Source organism: Orycteropus afer, unplaced genomic scaffold (genome assembly GCF_000298275.1).
Source record: "Orycteropus afer afer isolate SDZICR_OR568_19922 unplaced genomic scaffold, OryAfe1.0 scaffold00035, whole genome shotgun sequence".
Taxonomy (NCBI): Eukaryota; Metazoa; Chordata; class Mammalia; order Tubulidentata; family Orycteropodidae; genus Orycteropus; species Orycteropus afer.
Window position 1 is genome coordinate 14,566,328 of NW_006921622.1, and position 10,017 is coordinate 14,576,344.

The 10,017-nt window shown below is 44.8% G+C and overlaps 1 protein-coding gene across 1 annotated transcript in view; it reads right to left on the minus strand.

Annotated features, from left to right (window-relative positions):
• Positions 1 to 6,057, minus strand: part of ARHGAP21 (Rho GTPase activating protein 21) — a 251,330-nt gene extending 245,273 nt beyond the window's left edge. Inside the window, exon 1 of the mRNA XM_042780337.1 lies at positions 5,980 to 6,057. Coding sequence (XP_042636271.1) covers positions 5,980 to 6,057 — 78 coding nt within the window. The remainder of the gene's footprint in view (positions 1 to 5,979) is intronic.
• Between the last annotated feature and the right edge of the window lie 3,960 nt (positions 6,058 to 10,017).

Sequence of the window (10,017 nt, forward strand, 5' to 3'; positions counted from 1 at the left end):
AAAAAAAAAAAAAAAAATGATCCATGTAAGAGAAGATGATAGCTTGGGCTGAGAGATTAGTGACAGAAGTAATAAGTAGTTAGAAAACACTGTGTGTGTGTGTGTGTGTGTGTTTATTAGTATAGAGTCAATCAGATTTGCATGGAATGTATAAGAAAAAAAGAGAGGTCAAAGGTCTCTCCAAGATATCTGGCCTGGAAGCATGGGGTTGCTATTGCTGAAGATGAAGAAGTAAACTTGGGAAGGTGAATTCAGGGAATGGATGTGGAGAATCAGAAATTTGGTTTGGATATTCCTCTTTAATATCCAAAGGGGAGATTCTGAGTGGTCAGGTCAGTTGGATGAAGGAATCTGAATTAAAGGTATAAAGGATAAGTCAAGGAAAAAAAAAAATTCTGCCATCGAGTCAATTCTGACTCATAGTGACCCCCACTGGGTTTCCAAGGCTGTAAACCTTTACCGGAGCAGATTGCTTTATCTTTTTTCTGTGGAACAGCAGGTGGGTTCGAACAGACCTTTTGCTTAGCAGTCAAACGTCTTAACCACTACACCACCAGAGCTCCTTAAAGGATAAGTCAGGAGTGGAAAAATAAATAAACAAATATATTACACACATTTATACACATACACAGATATAAAAACATATCTGTGTATATATATATATGAATTATCAGTATATACATGATATTTAAAATCACGAACTGAATGTAGAGAAAGAAAACAAGTGCAAGACCAAAGAGGAGGGGACGAGGTAGGAGGATAATCAAAAATATATGGTATACTAGAATCTATGTGAACATTTAATAAAAAACTTTTCCAGCATATTCATTCATTAATTCAACAAGTATTTATTGAGCACAACTATGTCCTAGATACTGCAGAAACAAACATAGTCCCCACTCTTAAGGGGTTTATATTCTAGTAGGGCTATATGTTACAAGTAAATTTTATTTTATTTACAAGTAAATTTGTAAATGCTATTCCCAAGGCAGTTTAGGTCCTTTGGGATGTCACTCTAGGGACAACTAATCCAGTCTTGGAGGGTCAAGGAAGGCTTCCCTGAACAAGCAGTTTTGAAGAAAAGACCACAACAATGAATAAAGATCAGCAGTGGAGGGGGTAGGGTAGGAAAGGTGGAAGAAAACAGCATTTATAGGAACATGAACTAAAAGAGATGTCAAGGTATCCCTGGGGAACTGAAAGTAGCTCAGTATAGCAAGTACAGAAAGAGGTAACAGGTGACATCTGAGATGGGCCAGATTATGAACGTCCTTTGCGACGTCTAAGGACTTTGAACTTCATTCCAAAGGTAGTGTTTCAGTTATTCATCAATAAGATGCAGATGCCTGAACTCAGGTAGTGGCTGTAGAGGGGAAGAGACTTGGAAAGCAGACTCAATAGAATTTGGGATATGAGAAATGAGGAGACAGAAGAGCCAAGGATGACAACCTAGTTTTTGACTTGGGTAAAGAAGTACATGGTGGTGCTATTCACTAAAAGAAGAAAGACAAGGGTAAAATGTGTTGAGTTTGAGATGCCTGTGGGGTATCTAAGAAAACTGTTTGGTAACTAAACAACTGGCAATATAAGTCTAGCATTTAATGACAAAATTCAGGATAGAGTTGTAGATTCGGAGTCACCAGCATATAAATTAAACAGGGATGTGTAAGATAAAATCCAGGCAGTGAGAAAAGAAGAGAGCATAGGAATGGAAAGAGCTTGGCTTCAAGGCTCTGGTTAAAACCAGCAACAAAGAGACAAGAAGAGCAAAAGGAATAAGAGAGTGTGGGACAAAAGCAAAGTGTATAGTATCTCACAAAGAAGAAAGAGTAAAAGTATGGCTTCACAGGAGTTTGTGCCTCATTTTATTATTTACACTATTCCAAAACCAACCAACACATATTTCTGATTAGCTATATTTTTTTGGTTATAATATATTGAAAGAGACCTGGTAGTACAGTGATTAAGCACTCTACTGCTAACCAAACATCGGTTGTTTAAACCCACCAGCCGCTCCATGGGAGAAAGACACGGCTGTGTGTTTCTGTAAAGATACCAAAAAAAAAAACTCATGGCCATCAAGTGGATTCGGACTCACAGTGACCCCCTTTGGGTTTCCAAGGTGGTAAATCTTTATGGAAGTAGATTGCCCAGTCTTCCTTCCACAGAGTGGCCGATGGGTTTGAACTGCCAACCTTCTGGTTAGCAGTCAAATGCCTTAGGCACACCTTGGAAACTCTATCTGAAAACTCTATTCTGTCACATAGGGTCGCTATGAGTCAGAATGGACTCAACAGCAACATGTTTATAATATGATTAAGTCATATGATAATCTTATTAGTTGAAGAATCAAAGCATAAATATGAAATAAGTTAATCAGCTTAGTAAATAAGTATATTTTAATAATAGAAAGCAAAACTGCTGAAATTGTTATTTCTGAACAATACTATGGACTACATATAAAAAATTAATGTTAGAAATGGGAAAATAAATCAATGTGGAATAAAAAGTTGAGTTTGTCTGGAAAATTAAGTTAAACTTTGAAGTTTAAACAACATATGACAGTGAAGGTGGTGATATATCAGAGGATTCAAAGGAAAGGTACATATAAAGATATTTTATGAGCCAAACTACTTAACAATACACCACAGATCAGCTTTACATACACACACACAAAAGAACACTTATCTGGCTCAGAGTGAGTGAAAAGTACATTTTTAGATGTGTGAAGTAGCCAATTTTATGTGAATGTAATCTGTTCTATCCTTCCTGTATATTGCCAAGATGTATTCTCCTGATTTGTCACAATTCCTGGTTGTGTATTTGTTTTGTTTATTTTGTAAACTTTCAATTCATAGTTGGGAAGATGACTAAGTTTATTCAAGACAATTAGATTATAATACATAAGATAAACAAGAAATTTCTCACTGCTTTTGAACAAAGCAATAGACTTTATTCATAGAAAGTTGTTGTTGTTATGTGCAGTCGAGTCGGCAGACTCATAGCGAGCCCTCCTTGGGTTTCTGAGGCAGTGTCACTACAGAAGTAGATTGCCCAACCTTCCTTCCAAGGAGTGGCTAGTGGGTTTGAACTGCCAGCCTTCTGGTTAGCAGTCAAGTGCCTTAAGCACTATGCCACCAGAGCTCCTATTCATAGAAAGTAGAGTTAGCTAATTAGATAAGTCATAAAACAGAGACTCCTATTAATTCACTACAAAGTGGATTATTAATTCACTGAAGTTTTTAGGCTAAGAGCATTACTATTAAGATATACATGCTCATCTCTAGGTCAGTTTAAAAAAAAACTGTTATTCAAACACATTTAGGAACATAGCCAGTGGTTTAAAAACAAATAAATAAATAACAGCACTCTAGAACATAAGTATATCTAATAAAATTAGTACAAAAATTAAATGCAGAGCTTAAAGATCTAAATATCTTGAAGTATTCTAATGGTAACTCCCTTTTTATTACCAATAAATAGACTTAAGACTTAATGTACACCAGAAGCACCAATGAGAGATAAATTCATATCGCAACTAAATAGAGGTAATAATAATCACACAAGTTCCCCCTGCTTACACTCTGGGGTTTTAAAATGTTTTCTGCCAATATATAGCCCCTTTATTACCACCTCACATAAAATCAAAAGAAGATATTTGCTGATTCTAAAAACCCTAAATAATATTATGGTTTAATACCAAAATAAGAACTGTATACAATGCAATGCACTGGCTTCAAGTCGGATCCAATTCATAGCGAGCCCTCCTTGGGTTTCCGAGGCAATATCACTATGGAAGCAGATTGTCCAACCTTCCTTCTGAGGAGTGGCTGCTGGGTTTGAGCCGCCAGCCTTCTGGTTAGCAGTCAAATGCCTTAGGCCCCACGCCACCAGAGCTCCCAAGAACTGTATATATTCTTTAAATGAGCAAAATATGTACAATTCTGTTTTCTTTTGTCCCAAACTAGAAACAATCTGATCAGGCCAATAGCAAGATCCAAATGAAAAGAAATTTCACAGCCCTTAAAAAAATACATAACTGTCATTGTTAATTCCAAGTGTGCAACTGCAAACACTGCTTTCTAGCCAAGGACAAGATGTGTCTATTATAAATTCTTGGCTTTGGGGCATCCGTTAAATGACCAAAAAAAAAAAAAAAAAAAACTTTTTTTTCCAAATTAGTTTTTGCAAATGGAATGCAAATATAATGCTAATTAAGGTATTCAGAGGACAACCATGACAAATGAGGCTTGAGGACTATGTTGTTGTTATGTGCCGTCGAGTCAGCCCCAACTCATAGCGACCCCTCCTTGGGTTTCCGAGGCAGTATCACTACAGAAGTAGGATTGCCCAACCTTCCTCCCGAGGAGTGGCTGCTGGGTTTGAACCGCCAGCCGTCTGGTTAGCAGGCAAGTGTCTTAGCCACTATGCTACCAGAGCTCCCTTGAGGACTATAGTATATATTATTATGTAACTACAATACACAATAAGCAATCACCAAAAGGAATTATTACACTTTACCATGATCAGAGGATTGTGGTGTTATACTTGGTCATGCTTTTACCAGCAAGCAGATGTCTACAGATGTCAAGAAGTAAAACAATGATTCTAAATGCAAACCTATAGTTTTAATAAACTGTAATAATGGTACACTGTACCTCACTGTATTCTGGATAAACTTTCTAATCCAATATGAATTAAAATACAGGAAGTTCAATTCTCCTGCATACTTTAGGAACAAAAATTTAACTTCTGATTCATATTTATTATAATGTGAAAGCTCACACACATAGAACTTGACCTTGTTTCAGTGACCATGAAGTTAAAATTTAACACTTAGGAAACACAAAAGAAACAGTGAGACAGTGAAACCTCATTTGGTGATGTTAGTGTTGTCTAAAGTAACCTTCAACCTTCCAGTAAAAATACAGGCATCTCAAAAGTAAAGTTTAAGGGCAATAATATTCAGTAGGTTTAGCAAGCAAATTACAGAAACCACGAATAACAAAATGAACACAATATTAATTATAGAAGAAAATTCCAAATACAAGGAGGAAAAAAAATACAAGACGTAACAGGGTATACGGATATCAAATCAATGGATTTTCCATGATTTCCCCCTGCCTGCTCAAAAAACTTTCAGGACAACCAATGTGAAGGCCTCAGGGTATACAGAGGGAAAGATTCTTATAATGCTATTAATAAAGAATCTAGGGCCGAGCTGAATGATTATTGTTGTTGTTGTTTGCCATCGAGTCGGCCCCGACTCATAGCGACCCCTCCTTGGGTTTCCGAGGCAGTATCACTACGGAAGTAGGATTGCCCAACCTTCCTTCCGAGGAGTGGCTGGTGGGTTTGAACCGCCAGCCTTCTGGTTAGCAGTCAAGTGCCTTAGCCACTATGCTACCAGAGCTGGACTCTTCAAAACATATCAGTGTGAACAGCAATGCAAGCCACCTGACACTCAAGAGCAGTTCACAGAACTTCTGAGCAGTGAAAGGACCCACATAAATAAAAGAATAGTAAAGGCAGGAGATTTGGCAGGGGGTTGTAATTACTATAAGGTACTTTTCCAAGGCTGTGCCAAAACCATCCACAGGAAAGCACTTGTTTTTCTACCCAAAACAGACAGCCACACCAACAGTCAGGACACCAGTCCTAGTCAAAGATAGTAAGTTTCAGGTGCAACAAACATACAACCTCCCCTCTCTCCACCTTGGAAAGCAAATCATAGATACATACACACAAAATCCACAAATCTACCCACTAACCAGCGTCCACTGGAACAACACTGAAGGACGGAGAATGAAGACAAACGGATACTGAGGATCCCTATTCTCAGACTCGTAGCACTCACTGAGCAGCTAAAACCCCAAAGCCTCTGCTTAGGTTCTGAGGTCTGGTAGCAGCTGACCCATCATCTGTAGGAAAGACTTCAAAAGAGAACCCACCAACAAGCCGCGCAGGGGGTGCTCTTACCTCACAGGCGGGGGAACCGCAGGCCTTAAGCTTGTCACCATCTCCCTCAGGTAGACCAGTCCGACGTGTGGCCATCATTTCATCTCAAATGACAAAGATGAAGCAAATCCTCTAGGGTCCACATTGGGGGAAAAAATGCAACCACACAGCAGAAAGGAAAGGAATCTACACCAGGATCCAAGGTGGTGCAGGACTGGGGAGCCAAATAATAGTGCCAGGAAACGAAAGTTTTTATGAAGCCCCTTCAAAATGCCTTGATGATTTCCTCAGATTCAACTGACTCCGCCGGCTCCGTCCATTTCTTGAGAATTAAACAAAGAAAAAAGGACGGCGAGGAAGACGCGTCGATGCAGAAAGCGGCCACCTTCCTCCTAGTCCTCCTCGAGTCCAGGAAGAATCTCAGTGTGTCATGAAGGCTCCAGCGTCAGCCCTCAAGCAGATCGTTCCTAGAACAGGAAAAAGTTAAAGGGCATGAACTTTCTCTGTACGCTGAGTCTTGTCCACATGTCTATATCAAGTTCGCGTTACAACACTTGAACGGATTATTTGGTCCATGCTGATGATCAACACAAACGAAAGCTTAAATAATCACTCCATACCAAAAAAGTAAAAAACTGTAAATCAAGGGAAAAATGAGGAAGCGTCAGAACTGCACGCTGGTTGCGTCAAACATGCTTAGGTGTTTTTCTTAAAAACATTTTAATTAGTACATTTTCTAGGCAGAAGAGAGGGAGTATATATTCTTCTGCATCGCTCGGATACGTACACTTAAGGGAAGTTTTCTCCCCATGAAGCTAAAATGGGATAATACTTTTCAAACATCCTATTCGACCCCCTCTGCGCCCAAAAACAACGAACAAAAAGCAAGGCCGGGGCCAGTCAGCTTCGCTCGGCCGGCGTTTACAGGCAGGCCGGCCGGAGCGTCCCGGGCTAAGTCCGGATTGAGTCCGCAAGCTCCGCCGCCGGTTCCGGGTCTCCTGCAGGAGGAGGCTGTTTTCCTTGGCCTCCGGCGGAGCTGGGTGCGGAGCGGTGCAGAGCCGGGCGGGAGACGTGCGCGGTCGCGGGTGGGAACCGGGCGCAGCTCCCTCTCGGGGCATTATTCTTCAGCTACATAAATGAGGCCACAAGTCAAGCAACTTTTATTTAGTTGCTGCTCCCTAAACTACGTCCCGGCAGTACCTTTCCCTTTCCCCGTAGCCACCTAGGGAAAGAAAAAAAAAAAGGGAAAAAGAAAACCACCACCCACCTACCACTATTTCCTCCGCCCCTTCCAGAGGCGGGTCGGTGATCTCTATCTCCCGGGAAGAGGGGCCCAAATATGTACTTTTAAAAAGGTATGGGGAGGCTCGGGGATAAAGGGGGGGGGGGGAAAGGTAAGGGCTTACCCTTCCCGCCCTGCTCTGCCCAAGCTTCAAAGGCGCGCGGGCGAGCTAGAACCCGGTCGCGGGCCGGGCCCGGCCGGGACGCGCTAGGCCGCAGGCTCGGTTAATATTCATGAGCAGACGGGAGGCGCCCCTCCTCCACGGCCGGCCAGCCGAACTCCGACGCCCGCCGCCGGCCTTTGTGCCCTTCCCTCCTCCCTCGGTCCCTCCCTCGCTCTGCACACGCGGGCGCGGCCCCACCGCCCCCGCCTGGCGCCCGCCCTGAGCTCCGTCCCGACCCGAGCTAGCCGAGCCAGCGCCGGGCGAGGTGGCCAGAGGTGGCGGGAAGGGAGGGAGCCCGCTGCGAATCCGGCTCTCCACTGGCCCTGGGAGCGCTGCGCCCTCTCGGCAAATGCGGAAAATAAAACAGACACGCACCAGAGAAAAACGAAGTGAGTGAATCCGGAGGGGGCTTGCGGGTCACGAGACAGCGCAGCCCGCCGCGCCCCGCATGCCTGGCGCGAGCCGGACCAAACGTGAGGACGATCCGGCGCTGCCCACCGCGGCACTCCGAGGCCGCCGCCTCCGACTGGCCGCTCCCAAGCACCGCTGCGACCTGCCCCAGTCGGCCCCGGGCTCTCGGCCGCCGCGGGAGGGCGTGGGGCGGGGCGCCGGCGGCCGCCGGACTGTCCCCTCGCCTCGCCGGGCCGGGCCGGGGCCCCGTTCGGGAGCCCGCAATTGCCAAGTGACAGAAGTGCCTTGCTCTGTTGCCGCGCTGAGCTGTTTCCCGGGGGCGGATTTCTCGCTTCTTCCTCCCTGGATCCACCTCCTCCCACTCCACCTCCTTCCCCTCCCCTCCCCAGGGGAGGCTCTGAGGCTGAATATTTTCTGTCTTGAATAATACGGTCCCCGGGAACCGACCCTGGAGAAGGGGATTAGCCCGTGTGTGCTCGCCAACTCTGTGTGTCTCTGAACCTACAAGCCCCCACCCCACTCACCCACCCACCCACCCCCCAAACCCAGGCACACACAAAACCTTCCCCGCCTTCTCCGATCTCCCCAGCGCAGAGCCGGAGCGGCTAGGAACCGGGGTTTCTGCTAGACGAGGGAAGAGTGACTTAGTGCACGGTTGTCAGGGGCGGAGCGTAAACCCGTTGCTTTCGAGTAGATTCCTATTTACAGCGACCCTATGGGGCAGTGTAAATATGCCCCCATAGGGTTTCCAAAGCTGTAATCTTTACCGAAGCAGACTAGCACATCGTTTTCTCAGAGAGTGGCTGGTAGGTTCAAATCGCGACCTTTTGATTAGCAGCCAGCACTTAACCACTGTGCCACCAGGGCTCCTAAGGGTTGGAGACGGGGAAGAAAATTATAGTTAAATATGCAGAATCAAGGACTCAAAAGTCCTAGACTGAGGCAAAGTCTTGGTGATTTTTTGCCTCTTATTGGCAGCGGGAGAGGAGAGAAGCTGCAACGCGATGTGGGACTTAAAGGGAGTGTCCCTTCGCACCCTACAGCAAAATATCTTCCCGTATTGGGGGTAGCAATGTGTGTGTGTGTGTGTGTAAGAAGCGCTGTTCATTCAAATCATTTCTCTTTTTAAATTTCATCAGCAGCTGAACGAATTTGGCGCGGGTAGTGGAATTGAGAAGAGGTGGTTGCACTTCTCTACACTACTTGTCATGGTGGCCCCAGGCCCAAAGCACTACCAGCGTCTCCCCACCTAACTCCCTGGCCTTGTCAGACCCGGGGGCAGCTTGCTCCGCCCGGCCGCGCCTCACAACATCTCCCGCTGCAAATTGCCCAATCTGGAGACGCTACGAAAGAAAAAGAGCCAATCAGGGGCTGCTGACTTAGGCTGCTCTCCACCCCTTGCCCCTCCTCCATTAGGAAAAGCCACCGCCCCTTGGTCTCTCCTTCCCATCCCGCCTCTTTTCCCTGGAGGTGTCTCTCTCATCCTCACCAGACTGAAGTGGAGTAGCTCGCCAAGGCGGCGGCGCTTGTCACCTTGTCACTCTTATACCCTTCCCCCCATACAATCCCTCCTCCCTTTTTCAGTCCCCCTGCTGATGCTGTTGAGGGTCATTTTTATCTTCACTCCTGCAGGGGACTTAGAGCTATTGTGTCTGCTCAGCTGCCACACCATCCTGAGGGACAAAAAAAGAACAAAACCAAGAAGCTGTGGGGTCTGCTTACCATTTCATTCTTTCTTACCACACGATCCTATGAAAACTTAGAGCCCCCCACACACACACCTCCCGGGTTCCCTCCACACCCGCCACCTGGGGTCTTGTTCCTTGATTTGGGGGACGGGGGCGGGGTAAGAAGGGAACTCCCTGTAGCCTGAGTACTTGTGCCTTAGTTTTCAAGATCTTTCATAGAGGGGAAAATGCAGAACACGTACCTAAAATATATAATTTAAATCCTCAGTCTCGATTTGAATAAAGACTTTCACTAGATCATTTTCATAGGGTCATGAAATTTTCATGTTCGTGACAGCCCCTGACCAACTAGTTAGTCAATAACAGTCAATAACAAAGAATAACATACAGAATATGTTAATACACAAAGAATAAAATAGAGGGCGTGCCTGCCAATTGATAATTTACTAACCACTAAACTATAGCAGCCACTCCTCGGAAGGAAGGTTGGGCAATCCTACTTCCGTAGTGATACT